The following is an 18,897-nucleotide window of genomic DNA, read 5'->3' on the forward strand; positions in this document are numbered from 1 at the left end:
TTTTTATTTTTATTATCATTAACGTTTAATGAGATGAATGTTTACATTCGTCTGGCAAATTTATTAATTTTTTATAATTTTGTAATCATGAGATTCTCATTAAAAAAAAAAAAAAAAAAAAAAAAAAAAAACTAATACATGCTCAAATTTTTTAAAATGAATCCTCTGAAATATTTTTTTCTTCTAAAATATTTCAGCAATGAAAGATACAAAAAAAACTGATAACATTTTAATGGATTACCATAGAGGACTATTGCACATATTATTATGTAAAATTTTGAAAATATTTATTTAATAATTTTCAAAACCGTTAGTCCCTCATTGAATATGTCAAAAAAAAAAAAAATAATTTTAAATTAACAGTAGAAAGAAAAAATTATTGCTAAATACTTTTTTTAATTGTCAATGATATTACCAAAATAAACAAATAAATTTTGTTTCAACGTTTAATATAATTATAAAAACAGTATAATACATTAAAAAATTTATAATATTTACATACATAGTACATGATATTTATTGACTGTGATGTCAGACTGCTGTAAAAGTTTACAATATTTCCATTAATCACCAGATTAGATTAACTGAAAAAGTAAGTTGATTCTAAAACTTTTTCAAGCTCAAAGCTTCCTTTCTTTGGAACATTGGATAGAATTCGAATTAATTTTTTTTTAGATAAAATCTCTTCGAGATTATCTGTCTCCGAAATCCTACAATAATATTAAATATTAATTAAATACTGTGTTGTTATAAAAAAAAAAAAGGAAAAACAATATATATATATATGATAGTACTAACGGTGTATCACATGTGAATTTTTCAACGAAAAATTTCGATAAATCTTCAAGAATCGGTTCTGAGTGTAGAGCTACGAATTGTTCACGACATATCTAGATGAAGTTTAATAAAAAACATGATAAATTATTTTCATTGATGATTTATTTTGGATAAATTTATTTAGAAAAGAAAAAGTTAATTTTATTACTTCAATTATGTAATTTAAATGATAAATTTTTTTACCTTACTCATAACTTCAACACTACATGGATGTGTCCAATAACAATCATGAACTGATACAAATGTCATCCCAATATGTTCACAATGTAAACTCGTTAACATCATATGACACGAATCCAATGAATGAACAAAATTAGGAGCGAATGCATTTTTTTGTTTAACCGTATTTGGTTTACTGTGGCAAAGATAAATTAATTGATCAATAGAAATGTATTAATTATGTGTAAATTTAATTTAATTGACTATTATTATTCGAATTATAATTTTTTCAAATTATTCTCATACCCCCAAATCAATTATAAACATCATTGATAATAATTAATGATAAATTATACTTACAGAAATAAATCAATTGCAATATCCTTAAATTTACTTTTTGAAGGTAAAACTTTACTATAGGGTTGAATTACAGGCAATCCTAATGGAGTAACCCATTCCATATTTTTTCCTTTTATCGCCGATATTACTTGAGCACAATCAGTGAACCAGTCTTGAATTTGTCTGGCGCTCTCAAACATTGTTCTTAAACTTTCAAATGTTTTTTGTGCTAAGTACAAACTACCTTGCCAAACGTGTTCTTGTGGAAAATCATCTAGATCTTAAAATTATAATAATTTTATTAAAAAAAAAAGAAAAACTTTTATATTTATTGATTAATGTGTATAATTGATTAATAGTAATTTCATGATATCAGCATCGAAATTTCAAGTTTCGTGTCTGTAAAGCCATTGAAACAAGCTAATTTTAGCTCAATACCACGAACAAATATTAACGAATACATAAATTGAGAATGTTTTCAGTCAGCGGGCGGAAACAGACTTGTTTTGTCCCTTGGGAAAATCAAATAATGGGCATGTTTAGAAATTCACTCTGGAAGAGAAAGGCAACTTCTGCGTTCGCAAATATTATCTGGTTGAACTAGAAGAACAATTCGACTACCAAAATGCATTCATAAACTGTGCGAAGAAGGTAAATGCAGTATCAGGTATTCTTTCATTTTTCTAATTTTAATTAAGCCCCGTGACTTTCCATTTACTAACCATCTGGTTGAATATTTATTAATCTTCAGAGTGTTTTTCTGAACATGCCCAATGTTTCTACTCGCTAAAAGCTAGTTTCACTCTTGATTTCTGCTCTGATACTTAGTCGGAGAGCTGGTGACCCATTTTGATGAAGTGTTTGATTCATTTTAAAATTTTGCACGGTAATACTATTAGGATAGATAAATAATGAATCGTATTTTTGGCTGATGTTTTTTTTTTGTCAGGGAGTACTGCGCAAAGTGCGAATTCGCGAAAAAATATATGCCAGAAAAACTGTTTGATTCACGATCTGCGTGAAATTAAATGAAATTTAGTAAAAGTTTGAAGACAGAAATGAAAAAGCCAGACACTTTTGAAAGGGTAAGTATAGAATCAAACTACCTTAAAGTTTTGTTTTTATATAATGAGAATGAAGTGTTTGATTCAAGCTGAAATTTATACAGCATCTTAATTATATTTATTTAAAAGTTCTGACAAAAATCCAAACACTTTTGTTAATGTTAAATAAAAGTCAAACATTAAATAAATTTCACATTAGCTGAAGTGAGAATCGCTATGGACAGTAATGAATGCAAGAGAGAAAGCTTATCGGCAGCATAGTCGTCTGTCGTGTTCTTTACTGCTATTGGCTATTGAAAGATCACGTGCTATTTGTAATGTTTAGTTCCCGAGCGGTACAAAAAAAAATTTTTGACTTTTTGTTAAATTTAAAGCAACAATTTGTTGTAGTGTAACTATTTGTTAACATTAATTCAAAAATTTTTTTGTGCCGCTTGGGTTATCGCAGGTATAACTAACTACACAACAGCCAATGACAGTAAAGAACGCGACAGACGACTATGCTGCCGATAAGCTTTCTCTCTTGCGTTCATTACTGTCTATAGCGATTCTCACTTCAGCTAATGTGAAATTTATTTAATGTTTGGCTTTTATTTAACATTAACAAAAGTGTTTGGATTTTTGTCAGAACTTTTAAATAAATATAATTAAGATGCTGTATAAATTTCAGCTTGAATCAAACAATTCATTTTCATTATATAAAAATACAACTTTAGGGTAGTTCTATATTTACACTTCTAAAAGTGTCTAAATTTTTCATTTCTGTCTTCAAAATTTTGCTAAATTTCGTTCAATTTTACGCTGATCATGAATCAAACAGTTTTTTTGATATATGTTTTTTTTGCGAATTCGCATTATGCGCGGCACTCCCTGTTTGAAAAAAAACAGCCAAAAATACGATTCATTATTTATCTATTCTAATAGTTTTACCGTGCAAAATTTCTAAGTGAATCAAATACTTCATCAAAATGGGTCACTAGCTCTTGGACTATAAAAAATTGATTGGAATGGCTTATTATTCATTGTTTTAAATATTGTTAAATTACTAAATAATAATTATAATTAATTAATAACACACAAACCTTTTAACTGTCTCGCAATTTGTAATCGTGCACCAAATTTAGTAACACCATATACTGTAGTCATTACTGTCTGTTTAATAATTTTTCTTTTAACAAAACCTTCTAAAATTTTGGCAATTTGATTACCATTAGCTGCATCTTTAGAACGGATGCTATCAACCATTGTAGCAACACTACTATAAACGTCTTGAGGTTTTTCAAACGGATACAAATTAACACTTTCCGCTCCGATTTGATCTCTTCCCAATGCGGCATAATGTTGTAACCCGTTACAACTACCATCCTGATGAATCGGAAATCTACATACATATTCTTCAGGATTAGGTGTCTTAAGTGCAGATGCTATTTCCATACATGAAGCTAGAGTTTGCCAGGGCTCATCACTAGTCGCCCACCACATTTCACCATCCAATGGTTTCTCAGCGCTATCAATTATTTTATCTAAGATCTCATTTGCGTAACGTAGTCTCTCGGTAACTGATTCACGTTTTTTAAAACCTGTTAAATTAATAGTGTGTATTTTCAGCCAATCAAGACCGTTTGGACCCAGTGGCTTTCCCAGAGCAAAAATCAATATCGAACGAGCTAAATCAGAACCCAAATGATTTAGATGAGGCGGTACTGGATAAACACGTCCACGAAAATCCATATTATGTGGTAACCAAAATATTTTATCACGATAATGATTTGCCAGAGATAAACGATAGAGCGCATCACACCACAGTGAGTACATTTCACTTTTCTTACGTTTAAGTTCAATCTGAGTTTTTCTAAAGGCACGTCTCTCGGCTTCAGTACAGTTTTCATGCAATAAAGGCCCTGGATCCAAAACTGAGGGTGGTTGAGGTACATTTAATTTAACAGAACCACCATTGCGGAATATTTTAATTGCTAAATCAAGAACTGATTTATTTACAGACCATGGAATTGATCCTAGTTGATTAAGACAGTCTAGAGCTGGCCACATTTGTTTCGGAGGTGTTGCTTCCAGACGTTTCACTTGTTCAATCGCGAACATAGGAACACGAATTACATCCGTCTTGAGTAATAAGTAACCGCCACTTTGTACAGACGACCAGGGTCGTGGCGGACACTCAGATGGTACCAAACATGTATCGAAATTTAGCGTTTCTGGCTGTGATTCTCGATAAATTTTAGCTAATGTTGGATGTGTTTTTATTTCTTTTATCAAATGTTTACGATTATTGCTTCTCACTACCGCGTAAAATGCTGGCCGTATATCTACTGATTTACGATCTGGTTTTGCGCTGTTTATATCTAATTTAACGTCATTAAGAATTATGTTATAAAGAAATTTACCAATCATGAACTGCAAGTTATTTGGCCAATGAGCTGACACTAATTCAAGACTAAAATTGTGTGATATCTCGTTAGTTATATTTTGCCAACTTGCGCGACTATTTAATTTATTTTTCCGGTGTAAATACCAATCACCGTATTTCAAGTACACTTTTTCCATTACATCTGTATATTTATTCTTCTTCTTCTCTAATATCTAAAATAAATGATTGATTTATTTTAAATGATAAATCAACACAACTTATAATATTATATCATTGTTCAAAATTATCCTTTAAATTTAAAGCAAATTACTTGAAGTTATTAAAAATTTCAAATTAATCAGAAATGTAAAATATCAATTGACTTATTTATATACTTTATTTTTACATAACTCTTAATTTTCAAGTCAAAAATTTCATAAAAATTGAAATCACAACGTATTTTATTTGATTTCATTTAAATAATTATTTTTTTAATGTCCATAAGTCAATTAATTTTAAATAATATTCATTTTAAAGTTGATAGTTATTAGAAAAACCATACTTCGAATTGAAAATTTTCTTTTTTTTTATGCAGACTTAGTTTTTAAATACAAGAAATTTCATAGTGAAACTTTAATGAACTTTAATTATACAAAACTAATTAAAGTTTTTAATAAAAATGTTAGTACAGTATTTTAAAAATTATTAGAATTAAAGTTCAACTTAATATCTTGATTAATCCCATAAAAAATGTATTTTTAAATAGTCACATTGATTTTCATAAAAAATTATTCTTTAATTTTTTTAATTATGGCAAAAAATTTTATCTTCCTATTTTTTAAAATATTCTCTCTCGTTTTCTATTGCTTGAATTTATAAAAATTTGTTATTCACAGTCGACCAAATTACTTTATGATGTATATAAACTATTTACTGAGAACACTATAAGACATAATAAAAAGAAAAAAAATATTAAAACAATCTGTATACCTCGTATTTGTCGTTAATGTATTTTCCGACCCGTCTGCAGAGTACACCGAAAGATGGGCTGAACGTTTCTGATCCATTTGCCAGTTTACGAACCTCATGTAAAATCGCATTTACATACTCTTCTTTTTCCAATACACATAAATAAGGATACAAAACTATTCGATTTGGAATCGGAGTACGTTCCCGATGTCTCAAAGCTTCTAAATCACGATCGAATGCATTCGAAATTGCTCTTTCCCATTCTACTTCAAGTTTTTTAACTTCATTTTTCTGAAGTTATTTTAAGTAATAAATTTTTAAATAATTATTAATGGCAAATAAAATTTTACTTCAATTTAGATAATAATAAAATTACTTACGTAGTACCACACCATAGGCTTAGAATCATTATATTTAGCAATACTTTCAATTTTAACATGTCCATCCATCTCATACTTAATTTGTTTTTCAAATCTACTCATTAAGTCATTTAAATTTAATAAATTTTCCGCGGGGCTGCTTTGCACGGCAGTTGTTGGTGAGATTTTACTCAATAAATGACAATCATAAGATCCATCCTCAGTGCTTTGTTTTGGTTTAAATTGATTATTTATTAATAAAATACCCCTCAAAACATTATTATATTGATTAAATTTAAACTTTGATTGATTTAACACTTCGTCAAGAGTAATTTCTTTCTTCTTCATTTCGTCATACGTTTCACGTAAAAACTCTATAACAATTTATTATTTTAATTTTTAATTGCATATATAAAGTTAATATTTTAATTATTAATATATAAATGCTCACGCAGTTGCTTTGGATAAGGTGACATATTTCCAAAGCATTCAAATATAGCTGCATACATTTTAGCATCAGTCTCCAATTTATCTTCTTTTACTATCGTCACAATTTCACGAAGTTTTGAATACTGACCACGAGACGCGTAAGCTTGTAATAAAATATTATAAAGCGTAAGATCTCGTATGTTAGAATATTTGCTATGTGATTTTGACTTTCTATAATACATAATTGTATGATATGCACGACCAATCATATTACAATTAATGCAGACATTTAAATATGCTTTTAATGCTCGTACTAAACCTTCATGTTGGTTTTTAATTTTCACTAGAGATAATTTTTCCAACTCCTTTGCCTTCAATTCTTCAAGTTGCAATTTTCTTATTTGCGAATTAGTATTTCTATAATTTTTAAAATTTTTTACATTATAAAATTACTTAATAACAGATACAAAAGTATTATCTAAAATATAAATTATCCATTATTTTATCGCGGCCTATTTTATAAACTCTTTCCTTTGTGCGCAATATTTCAAAGGTCAGAAACTGAGCAACTTAAAATGATTTATTAAAATTATTGTTACCTCTTCCGTTGTAATTTGTTATCATGGCTAACTTCATCCTCGAATTCACCTTCTAAATGCTCTTCTGCTATTGTACCTAATGTCGACATATTTTTAATAATTGATGCCGAATCTGCAATTCCAGATGAATGTAAATCTTCCATTATTCCAGTTAATTCTTCTTGACCATCACTTTCATGTTCATGCAACTAAAAAAAAAATTGTTATTGTAATAAATAGTATTTATTTGTTTTATTAAAAAAGAAATAGTCATTTTTTTGTACCTGTTCATCTAATGCATGTGATTCATTATTATTATTATTTACATTTATATTTGATTCATCAGAATGTAATACTTGAATTTCTTTAGCTTCATGATAATCAAATGGATTTACTTTTTTTTTATCATTTTTATCGACTAATAATGATAAGTATGATGCATTTATTTTACGAATTGCTGGTTTACGACTATTTACACTGCAATCGGTAACTAAAACACCGAAAAATAGATAAATTAAAAAAATATCTAATGAAAAAAGACCATTTGGCAGCCAAAATGGAAGTATATTTCTCGTTATATATTCATTATTAAACCACTAGAAGTTTTAAGCGCCCTTAGAAATCCATAATATTAACTTTGAATCATAATAGTTTAAATAAATTTTTAAAATTTAAGTATTAACTTGAACGATAACTGTGCCAAGTTTCATTTAGATAAAGTCATAGTGGTGTGATTTGAAGCTTTTTTTATTAGCTACAAGATTCAATAAACGAAAATTACTTGGAACGTTTCATTTAAAAGATATTGAGAGTTGAAGTCATAAAAAACTTTTTTCAATTTTTTCCAAAATTTTTAGTCATCAATTTATTTGATACAATTGTCGAAATGGTCAGTCAAATAACGAAAATTAAAGCCGATTTCGTCAGCTCTCAGATATATTTAACAGAAATGAGCTAACGCTTTTCATTCAAGAGATATTTGGACAGATATTAAAAAAAAAAACGATTTTTTTTCTTTTAATTTAAAAAACCTCCAACACTCACAACCTTTGAACTAACCAACTGATTTGGCTCGTCTTCGAACTTGGCTTAGATTTTTATCCAAAAAAAAAGTATGATTCAAATCTGTTTGAAATTGTAGAGGCTATTGTGTCCACAAGCTGGGTTATAAACATTGATTGTTAAAAATTAAATTTTCTCAGATACCCCATAAAAAGCTTCTTTTTAGTGAAAAAATAAGTAGACTTTGGTTTTTTCTTTTTAAGTAAAAAGAACGCGTGTCTCAGGACAATCAAAGTTCATTTTTCGATACAATCGCGTTTTTTTTTTAATATCTCATGAAATATGCAGATTTAAGAAAAAAATCGTAGAAACAATTTTGTATGAAATTAAATTTTTGAAAAAAACAGGTCATATTTATTTTTTTTATAAAATGTGTATTTATAAAGATATTTTAAAAAATCTTTTTTTTAGATCTTATGAATTGTGCGTTTTAAGGATTACAAATGTTGAAATAACTTTTTTCTAAGTACATAGAAAATATAACAAGCATTACTGATTGATATGTTACAAGTTACGAAGTTGTCTATATAAATAAAGAACGTTATTTTTAACATTCGTAATTTTATGAGCCAATTCGAAAACGCTTGGACCGAAAAAAAAACATTTCATTGAAAAAAAAGGCCATTCGGCAGCCGAAATGGAAGGTAAATTTTTTAATTAATCGATATAAAAAGTTAGTTTTATACATACATATCTTGTGATGCATGTTAGTGTATAGCCATGATAAGAAATTAGACTCGTTTTCTAAGAGTAAGGGTAAAAAAGGACAACGATTATTTTCGATAGAGAACTTCAGGTAAATAAAGTATAGAAAAGTTTATTAGTATGAGATCATAATTGTAATCGCTGTTACCATGGCAAGATCAGTTATAATAATAGGAATTAGAGGTACATTTGATACATCATAAATAATAAAAGAAATACTTTTAAAATATAAAAAAGCAGTGAAATTTACAAGTTATTTTGTGCACAATAAAATACAACCGACGAAACTGGATTATAATGGGACAAGCACAAGTGATGTGGAATGAAAACCATATTTCCAACATTTTTTGATCCCATTAAAATTTTCAAGGCTCTCAAATTATTGGAAGAAATAGTCAAAACATAAAGCTTAAGGTCATAAAATAAAACTTATTAGACAAGCTTTCAGATACTTTTTACGGAAATTGTCTATGAATATTAGTTTTGAAGTTATATAAGCTTTAGCAGTGATTAAAATCGGATTTTTACGAAAAATCATGAAAATTTTAAACAGCCATAACTTCTAAACTAATCTACCGATTCAGCCCATCTTCGAACTTAACCGTGGTAATTACACATAAAATAAGTGTGGAAAATTTCATTAAGATCGGATAAGACGTCGATGCAATCGTGTCCTCAAAAGTTGGTTCTATCCCATAAATATATTGTATATAATACATACATATGGGGTATTCTACGCCAAATCGGACGGTTTCAAAAATTGATTTTTCCGATTTTCTTAATTTTTTAGTATTTTTTAGAACCCTTCAAAGAAGACTTCCTGGTAAATTTGGAGATTTTTTTTTTATCAATGGTTCAAAAAATATTGAATTTTCAAAAAAACCGCTTTTTCTTATGGTGTTTTGATCATAACTTTTGTAATAATGGTCGCAATTATACGAAATGTTTTTAATCGAGATTTTTGAATTTTAAGTTTTCAAGCGTGTTTTTAAAAAAAGATGTATCCTTCGATTTTCTTGAAAATTTTCTATCTTAAACTTTTATCCATTCTGAAACTTTTAAGCCCGGTCCGGTAGTGGACCTTCCATGATTACTATTTTTTTTCGATTTTTGAAAATTGAAAAAATTTTTTTTTTACTATAAATTATTATCAGTACCGATTTTTGATACTGTACACTTGTTTTTCTTGCATATTATAAATTAATTTCGATATTTTTTTGTTCTGAGTAGGGATTTAAAAGCAGTAAGTAAAAGTTGATGCTATTTATGAGCAGTTATAATATATGTTTAAATTTATTAAGAAGCAACTATTTCGAAGCAAAAGAAACATTAGATTTGCTATACAATACAGCTAAGACCATTACAGGAGCTCAAAAATTCCATATGATTATTCGAAAAAGCGACGAAACTGTATTACAAACGTTTTTAATTATTTCCGTGTTCTTTCGAAAATTTTATAATAACGATTGTTTCATGCTTTTTGCTTTTTTTTTCACATGCCTTACAGAAGCAAATTTATTGGGTAATTTTTACTAAAAATTTCTATGCGTTTATTTATTCTTATTAATTAAAATGGATAAATGCGTATCGACTTTACAAGAAAGTAACATATACCTGAAGATCGGAACGTTTTTTGCGGAACGAAAATAAAAAAACAAAATTAGATATTCAAAATCTATTGGCTGTAGATTTATGAAATGTTTTACATTAGTGCCATCATGCAAAAACATTCTGATCTTCAGATACCCAAAGTAACTGTTGGATTGCACAAAAAGTTTTTTTAAATTCTAATTGAATATTCTCTTATTAACTTTCCAAAAGACCCCAGATAACTTTAAACTCTAAATACCACGATAGCTATTAAATTTAAGAAAAAAAGTACAAAATATCATTTTTATAGAAAATTCAACGCACTACAAAAAAGTTTTTTTGCAATACTTTAAATAACCCAAAATTTACGGATATTTGCAAAAAAAAAAATCACATTTTTTTCTTGATAATTTTAAACCTTTAAGGGCTATTTCCTGCTTGATTTACTAAATAAAAATATATTTTTCAAAAGATTAAACTTTTTTATCAATTTTATCTTGAAGGACGTGTATTCCTCAATAATTTATCACAAGTTTTAATTATCAATGTTAAAAATTAATGTCATGCCTATTTTCGAGCAAAAATTTACCTTTTTCATTTTTTTCCTGTCATAAATATGTATTTATTGCCGAAAATTCAAAATTTATGATAAAAATCATTCTGTATCAGATATAAAGTTACAATATTGATGAGTTTAATTTCTAAAGCCGGAGACTAACGAGAATTATTGAAAAATTAATTTAATTACCTTCTAATAATTCCGCATATTTTTTTGTTTTACGTTTTATTTTCACTGAAATTGATGGTACCACAACAGTATTTATTGTCGAATGAACTCGTATTTGTATAATTCCAATTCCTGTATAATTAATTAATCATACATTATTATTTTCATCTTCATTAATTAAACATTTAATGATACTTTTTTTAATAATAATTATCTATGATAATTATTATTCAAATATATAAAATATATTTAACAACTAATTGACTTATAATTAGTAAAGTAATAAATGAATTAAATAATTAAAATTAATAAGAAGTAAGTTAAGATTTATTAGAAGTAAGTGTTCAATTAATAATTATAATCGATAATTATAAAAAAATAATTATACTTTTTAATTGAATAGAATGTTCTAGTTTGCAGTGAGAGCACAATTGGTTCGTCGAATCATAATAAACTTGTGATGAATTGCATACATTTCTTATAATCACTTTTGGTACTTTAAATAATCGATACATTATAACAGTTATCGAAATTCACAATTCAAAATTCATAGAATCAATTACGAATTTCAGTAAATAAAGTCTTTTTTAAAATTTATTGTTTTGTTGGTTAAACATTGCGGAATACGAAAACGTGCATATAGGTAAGCGCTATGAGCTATGACTACACATCATATATGTCGTAATAGACATATATTTAAATATATAATACATATTTATTATATGTGATAAAGATTTATTAAATTAGTTATTGCATCAAATATATTAAACAATACATTTATTAATAATTATTTATATTTTCATTTATTGTCACTGATGAATTTCTTTAAAAACATGTTAAATAAATATCACACTAGTTCACTATTGTCCGCATGAAATTTTAACCACTATTTCATAAGCAATTTAGATTTAAAATGATGTTATTATTGATTAAGATAAACAATGAGATTGTTTATTCAAAACGTCAACGTTTCCTGTAGCTTGTAAATTAATAATTATTTAGTTTTAATGTTTAAAAACAAAAATTTGTTATTCAGAATTGGCGGTTCAAACACTTTTCTTTTTTTCTATACTTTTTACCGCGCATGCGCGGATTCTTTAAGCGGCGCTAAAATAAAAGGTATTTGAAATGGGTCTAACATCATCCTAAAAAGGTCACGGAGACAAAATGTTGTAAAGTTTACTAAAAAATATAAGAATAATTACTAAATTTAGATAGTAATCTTGAAACCCTTATGATTTATACAAAAAATTTATAAACAGATAAGTAAATTTTACTATCCCATTTAGTAAATTTTACTATATTAGAATAGAAATAAATAAAATAAAATTTTTAACAGCTTTTAACTTTTTATTATTATTGCTACCATTATGATTATTATTATTGTTATTATTATTATTATTAGTATTTTTGTCATTGGTGTCGGTGTCGATTTTTATTTTTAAAAAATTACTTGTTTTAACCGAGATTCGAACCCTAATTTTCTGCACGCGTCTTTTCCTATATCTGACGGCTCGAAGTCTCCTTTCAAGGTTTCTGAACTTGTAATACATATTTGTGTATCCTATCCCCACCAACTTTTAATTTTATCTATACATAGTAAAATTTACTATACAGACAGTAAAAAATATAATCTTGTTAGCAAAAAATACATTAGGTATATTAATTTTTAATATCTTCTTATGTAAAAATTGCCAACTAGTAAATTTTACTCAATGCTTTGTAATAATTACAATACAAAATGTATTTTTCCATATCTGTTAGTAAATTTTACCATAAGATTGTAATTTTTATTATATTTTTTTGTCCGTGTAGAGCAAGCGCGTGTAATGGAGGGTTAAATGGATTTCACTTTGAAATCTGTTCAAGTATTGGATACTTTACGTTATTTTTCTGAAGTACTATTTCTTAAATAAAATTTCCAATGCTACATCGAAAAAATTATGATTTTAAAGGTATGGTCCATTACTACAATAATCAATAGGACAAATTACGGTGTTAACATCGTTAATTTGGAATTTTTTTTCAGTGTAAGATTCATGCGATCTTAGATTATATATTATTTAAAGTAAAATCATTCATAAAATTTACAATCTCGTAGAAAAATTATTGATGAGTAAATTTGAAGTTGAACAAAGACATAATTTAGTAAATATATATTTACTTAATTGAAGTTTAGAGTTGACGGGTAACGAATTAAGATGGTGATTTGTTGACTTAAATACCCAAATGGCACAAAAAAAAAAATGACTTTTAATTTGTATTTGTATTTGCTGCTACTTCTTTGTAGAAAATTATATATGTATAATCGTATCATTTTTCAATCGTAGAAAAATTAATTTAAAAAATTATTATATTTTTTTTTCCTTAAGTTGGTATGAAATGTAGCTTGTTGTAAATTTCCCTTCATGGTTAATCTTTGAAAATGGGACCAAATTTAGTCGACTTGTCTCCAGTTGTCTGAATCTGAATGCTTTAGAGCATTGGAGCACATTTGTTAACAATTCCTCAATTTCTAACTACAAAGTGTGTAATTGACATAGTGATTGCATCATTCACGAGGTTATTATTTTTATTTATTAATCATAACAATTATCCAAAGTGTTTTAGATTATTATCTAAATTTAATAATAAAATTATATATTTTTAATGAAGACATTTATTTTTTTAACATATGGTTTTTTTGCACAGATCGAGGATCAAAAATGCCGGAAAAAGAATTAGCTGAACTATCTATAAGTAATGTATTTATTAACATTATTATAATTATATAGTAATTAATAATAAATACTATATTTTAAATTTATGAAATTTAGGTGGTATTTATACATCTGAAAAAAATGGATCTGATGAAGTTGGAGACGGTACTGAAGTTAAACCCTTCAAAACGATTCTCCAAGCGATGAGACATGCCGGTAAAGAACCCTTTCCAATAATTTATCAAGACTCCAAAGACGAGAGCCAGAAGTACGAGCCAGCTGCTAAATCACAGTTGAAAAAAGTCCAGAAGATTTGGGTTAGAGAGCAACATAAGAATGAAGATAAGCAGAAAAAATTGACTGAAGATGATGAGAAGCGTACGAAAAATTTAGACGAAGCTAAATTAATAATAATTAAAGAAGATAAATCATTACCTGCAGCTATTAGAATTAGAATAAAAGATGCTGTTGAACATCGCGATAAACGAGTTAAACTTTTTGGTTGGGTCCATCGCTTAAGACGTCAAGGTAATTTATTTTACTTTAATCTTTATATAATTTTCAATAAAATTGTTTGTTTAATTAAATTTAAATTTATACAGGTAAATCCCTTATGTTTATTACTCTGCGCGACGGTACTGGATTTTTGCAGTGTGTACTCAACGATAAATTGTGTCAAGTTTACGATGCTTTGTTATTAAATACTGAAGCTTCTGTCGAATTGTTTGGAACTTTGAAAAAACTTCCTGAAGGCAAAACTGTAATTATGATTCTTAGTAATTGATCTCGAATAATTTAATTGAACTACTTTTTTTTAATATGGTTATTTTTAATTTTAGGCACCTGGAGGACATGAATTGTCTGTTGATTACTGGAAGTTAATTGGTAACTCACCACCCGGCGGTGCCGACTCTATTCTTAATGAAGAAGCTCATCCAGATGTTCAGTTAGACAACAGACATATTATGATTCGTGGTGAAAACGTTAGATTTTTTTATATTATTATTTACCTCTACGGTGACTAGCCAGTAAATGAACACATATTTTTAAATCTTTTTTTTTTTTATTAAATCTTTACATTAAAGGATTTAATAAAATTATAAAATTAATCAATCAAATAGTAATGACGTATTGTCTTTGTGTGATTATAATAAGATTTTTTAAAATTATGCAGATAAAAATAAAAAAATGTTCATTCACTGGACCAATCATCTCACTATTTACAAGGGATGAGCGAATAATATTCGAATCAAATTAAATATAATAATTAGAATTTTCAGTTTAAAAAATTCGAATTATTCGTAAATTTGATTTTAATTTAATATACTAATTGTTTAATTCACATGTGAATTATAGAAAAATTTTTGCGATAATTTATCAATAATTTGGATTTTCTAAATAATTAGAAAAATTCAAATTTTTTAAAAATTACCCAAGTAGCATAGAGATAACATTAAGATGACATAAAGATGTCTTTTAAAAGGATAAGACAAATTTTATTTTATCTTAAAGTCAAGTTTTCTCAAATAAATAAGACATACAGAAGTTGGTACCAGGAGTAATAGAAAATTTGTGTTTTTTCGTGTCTTAAAAAAGTCATTTCGATTAAAAAATCGTTTAGATGACTTATTTTACAATTATTTATAATTTACTTTTTGTCGTCATTTGTGTCAAGTGTTTTAAGCAGATATTTTTTTTTATGACATAAATTGCTAATTGTTTTGACCACTTTTTGGTGCCTTATCGATAGGTCACAAAGCAGCTTCACAACTACTATCTTATAGATGTCACAAAGTCAAGTGTGCCACTTGGGCAACTTCTACCCAAAATTGATGGTGGAGATACATTTCACTTCTGAATATTAATTTTCAGTTCAATTCATGCTTACAAATTATTCTAAATTTCTATTACTTACTTATATATTACTTAGAATTATTTATTTTAGACTTCACGGGTATTATTAATGAGATCGATACTACTTCAAGCATTCAGAGAACATTATTTAGATCGTGGTTACGCTGAAGTAACACCACCTACTCTTGTCCAAACTCAAGTTGAAGGTGGATCAACTTTGTTTAAGCTCAATTACTTTGGGTATGTTAAAATAACTTGATAATTTAAATGAACTTATAACTCTTTGATATTTATGTCTTTGTACATTTAAATAGAGAAGAAGCATTTTTAACCCAGAGTTCTCAGTTGTATTTGGAGACTTGTATCCCAGCGATGGGTGATTGTTACTGTATTGCTCAATCTTATCGTGCTGAGCAGTCACGAACACGTCGTCATTTAGCTGAGTACAGTCACGTAGAAGCTGAATGCCCATTCATAACATTTGATGATTTATTAAACCGCTTGGAAGATTTAATTTGTGATGTAGTCGAACGTGTTCTGAAATCACCATATGGTCATATTGTTCATGAATTAAATCCTGGATTTCAAGTCCCTAAGAGACCTTTCAAACGAATGAATTATACTGAAGCTATAGAGTACCTACGAGAAAACAATATTACCAAAGAAGATGGCAGTTTCTATGAATTCGGAGAAGTAATTTAATGCAATTTATTATTTATTAATAATAACAAATAATATAAAGATTAATAATTTATGATAAATTATTTTACAGGATATTCCAGAAATGCCCGAAAGAAAAATGACAGATAAAATAAATGAGCCAATAATGCTCTGTCGTTTCCCAGCAAACATAAAATCATTTTATATGTCCAAGTGTCCGGAAGATCAACGTTTAACAGAATCTGTTGATGTATTACTGCCTAATGTTGGTGAAATTGTTGGAGGATCAATGCGTATTTGGGATTATGATGAGTTATTGGAAGGGTACAAGAGAGAAGGAATTGATCCGGCTGCTTACTACTGGTACACTGATCAGGTAAATTATGTCATATGATTTTTAATTACTCATTACTATGCCTACCTTATTTGTTGGACCAATAATTAAGTAAATATGTATTTAATAGAGAAAGTATGGAACATGTCCTCATGGTGGATACGGACTTGGTCTCGAGAGATTTTTATGCTGGTTATTGAACAGATATCACATCCGTGATACTTGTCTTTACCCACGTTTCTTGGAACGTTGTAAACCATAAGAGATTTAAATCCCGCATTGTTATGGACAGCTAGCTTTCGTTCTACAATAAATTTTTTCATTTTTAGATATACATCTCTTGTTCTTTATTATTATTATTATTAATGTAATATTAAAAATAAAAAAGCTTCGATGAACTTAGTGATAACAATTTTTTTGAAATTATGATTTTAATTACAATTCCGCGGAATTTTCCGTGATTTCCGCAGAATCTACCGTAGTTTACCGGAACTTACCGTAGAATTACCGTACTTGATGACGGTGGAATTACTATACTATAAACCACGGTAGTGATCCCGAAAAATATCGTAAATATTGTTATCACAACGATACGTATATTTATGGTAACAATACCGTATCATTTCTGTAATTATAGTCCGGTGCTATTAGATAGCCCTAACGGAAATGCTGGACAACGTACTATTGTGGCCAAAACGACATCTAGAAATCGTGATAATGTTAAAGCTCCTTTAACTTGGCAGTGTGACAACTGTACTCTGAATTTCTCTGTTCTATGTCAACTTTACTCAAAATGGATATTTAGGTACACCAATAGTTTTCCGAAACTCTACTCTATTCTTTCTCTATTCAAGGAGAACTCTACTCCATGTAAACTCTACTCCATTAAAACTGTACTCAATGACAACATTACTCAATGATACAACTGGTAACATACTGAACGTCGATAAGACAGAAGTACGTAGCCGTTAAGTTACCATATGGCGCTTAATGAATAAACCTAAAGTATCTAAAGATGAGATGAAAATTTAAAAATGTCATTTGAAATATGTATCATATGTTAATTACAAGTTTATGGTGTTAACTAATCTATTAGTAAAAAACAAAAAAAAAATCTTTTATTTTAGTGTGTTTAAAGTAAAGTTATGTCATCACTACATAGTATAAAACAAAGTCGCTTTCTCTGTCCCTATGTCCCTTTGTATGCTTAAATCTTTGAAACTACGCAACGGATTTTGATGCGGTTTTTTTTAATAGATAGAGTGATTCAAGAGGAAGATTTATATGTATAATAACATAATATAATTTAGTATCAGCATTGCACCCGTGCGAAGCCGGGGCGGGTCGCTAGTTAAAATATATTTACGTTTTAAATAAAAAATTACTACCAAGTATGTTTATTTTTATGGTATAATTCATGTTTAATTATAAAAAATAAAGAAAATTAAAATAATTTATGAAAATAAAACGAAAATACTAATGAATATTGTATTAATAAAACAATTATAATTTTTTGTGTGATAGTTGAAAATTTTATTATTAAAATATAAAGTACATAAATATTTTATGTTAAATAATGGCATCAGGAAATATTAATAAATAAGTTTAATTGTTATATAAAATTAATGTTAAGTGAACTGTCAGAAAGTGCCTCCTATTTTATTTACACATTCAATGACTTTCAACTGATAAGAAATGTATGGTATTATTTCTAATATCTTTAACTCAATGAAATTGCAATGATGTTATTTTTTTTTTTTTTTTTTTTTTATTAATTAAGAAAAATTAAATAACCTTATGACAGTTGAGTCATTGAATATTTTTGAAATGCAGAGGATATAATGATATATATGATGATTTTTTAATACACAGTAAAAATTATTGTGTTAAAATTAATACAATCCGTGTATTAGAAACGGTTCACACAATATTTGTGTTAAATCTCAACACGCAATTCGGGTAATACGAGAAGTCAATTCAATACTTTTTAAATGTCAGTATAGCGACCCAACAATAATGTCAACTTTTACATTTTATTTTTGTACCATGGATATTCAGTAAATATAATCAGCATATTATTTCGAGATTATTAACAATGACGACAATTATTATTGAAAAATCAACTATTTTTTTAAAGTGAATAACTTTTTTTTATTAGAGTCAAGAT

At 27.4% G+C, this 18,897-nt stretch overlaps 2 protein-coding genes across 2 annotated transcripts; one reads left to right on the plus strand and one right to left on the minus strand.

The window, feature by feature from the left end:
- Positions 1–438: 438 nt before the first annotated feature.
- On the minus strand, positions 439–12,300 carry LOC103568428 (DNA-directed RNA polymerase, mitochondrial). Its single transcript, XM_008545280.2, has 12 exons — positions 11,572–12,300; positions 11,205–11,315; positions 7,384–7,589; positions 7,121–7,308; positions 6,544–6,938; positions 6,114–6,466; positions 5,755–6,024; positions 3,482–4,997; positions 1,357–1,615; positions 1,021–1,192; positions 799–890; positions 439–710 (listed from the first exon to the last, which is right to left on the minus strand). The coding sequence occupies exons 1-12, from the start codon at positions 11,696–11,698 to the stop codon at positions 581–583; spliced, it is 3,819 nt and encodes a 1,272-aa protein (XP_008543502.1). The 5' UTR covers positions 11,699–12,300; the 3' UTR covers positions 439–580.
- A 1,321-nt stretch (positions 12,301–13,621) lies between these two features.
- LOC103568429 (asparagine--tRNA ligase, cytoplasmic) lies at positions 13,622–17,128 on the plus strand. The gene is made up of 9 exons (XM_008545281.3): positions 13,622–13,745; positions 13,875–13,922; positions 14,000–14,410; positions 14,485–14,642; positions 14,722–14,865; positions 15,828–15,976; positions 16,051–16,429; positions 16,509–16,772; positions 16,861–17,128. The coding sequence occupies exons 2-9, from the start codon at positions 13,889–13,891 to the stop codon at positions 16,990–16,992; spliced, it is 1,671 nt and encodes a 556-aa protein (XP_008543503.1). The 5' UTR covers positions 13,622–13,745; positions 13,875–13,888; the 3' UTR covers positions 16,993–17,128.
- Positions 17,129–18,897: the final 1,769 nt, after the last annotated feature.

Source organism: Microplitis demolitor, chromosome 1, assembly GCF_026212275.2.
Source record: "Microplitis demolitor isolate Queensland-Clemson2020A chromosome 1, iyMicDemo2.1a, whole genome shotgun sequence".
NCBI classification, from domain to species: Eukaryota; Metazoa; Arthropoda; class Insecta; order Hymenoptera; family Braconidae; genus Microplitis; species Microplitis demolitor.

What these genes read in the sequence shown, in the direction of transcription:
- LOC103568428 (XM_008545280.2), bottom strand. Translation starts at nt 11,698, where the DNA reads ATGTATCGATTATTTAAAGTACCAAAAGTGATTATAAGAAATGTATGC. An exon ending in ACCTTATCCAAAGCAACTGC is followed by an intron (nt 6,467 to 6,543) that starts GTGAGCATTTAT and finishes AAATTGTTATAG; the next exon opens with AGTTTTTACGTGAAACGTAT. An exon ending in AAATTCACATGTGATACACC is followed by an intron (nt 711 to 798) that starts GTTAGTACTATC and finishes ATATTATTGTAG; the next exon opens with GATTTCGGAGACAGATAATC.
- LOC103568429 (XM_008545281.3), top strand. Translation starts at nt 13,889, where the DNA reads ATGCCGGAAAAAGAATTAGCTGAACTATCTATAA. An exon ending in TTTAAGCTCAATTACTTTGG is followed by an intron (nt 15,977 to 16,050) that starts GTATGTTAAAAT and finishes ACATTTAAATAG; the next exon opens with AGAAGAAGCATTTTTAACCC. An exon ending in GTTTCTATGAATTCGGAGAA is followed by an intron (nt 16,430 to 16,508) that starts GTAATTTAATGC and finishes ATTATTTTACAG; the next exon opens with GATATTCCAGAAATGCCCGA.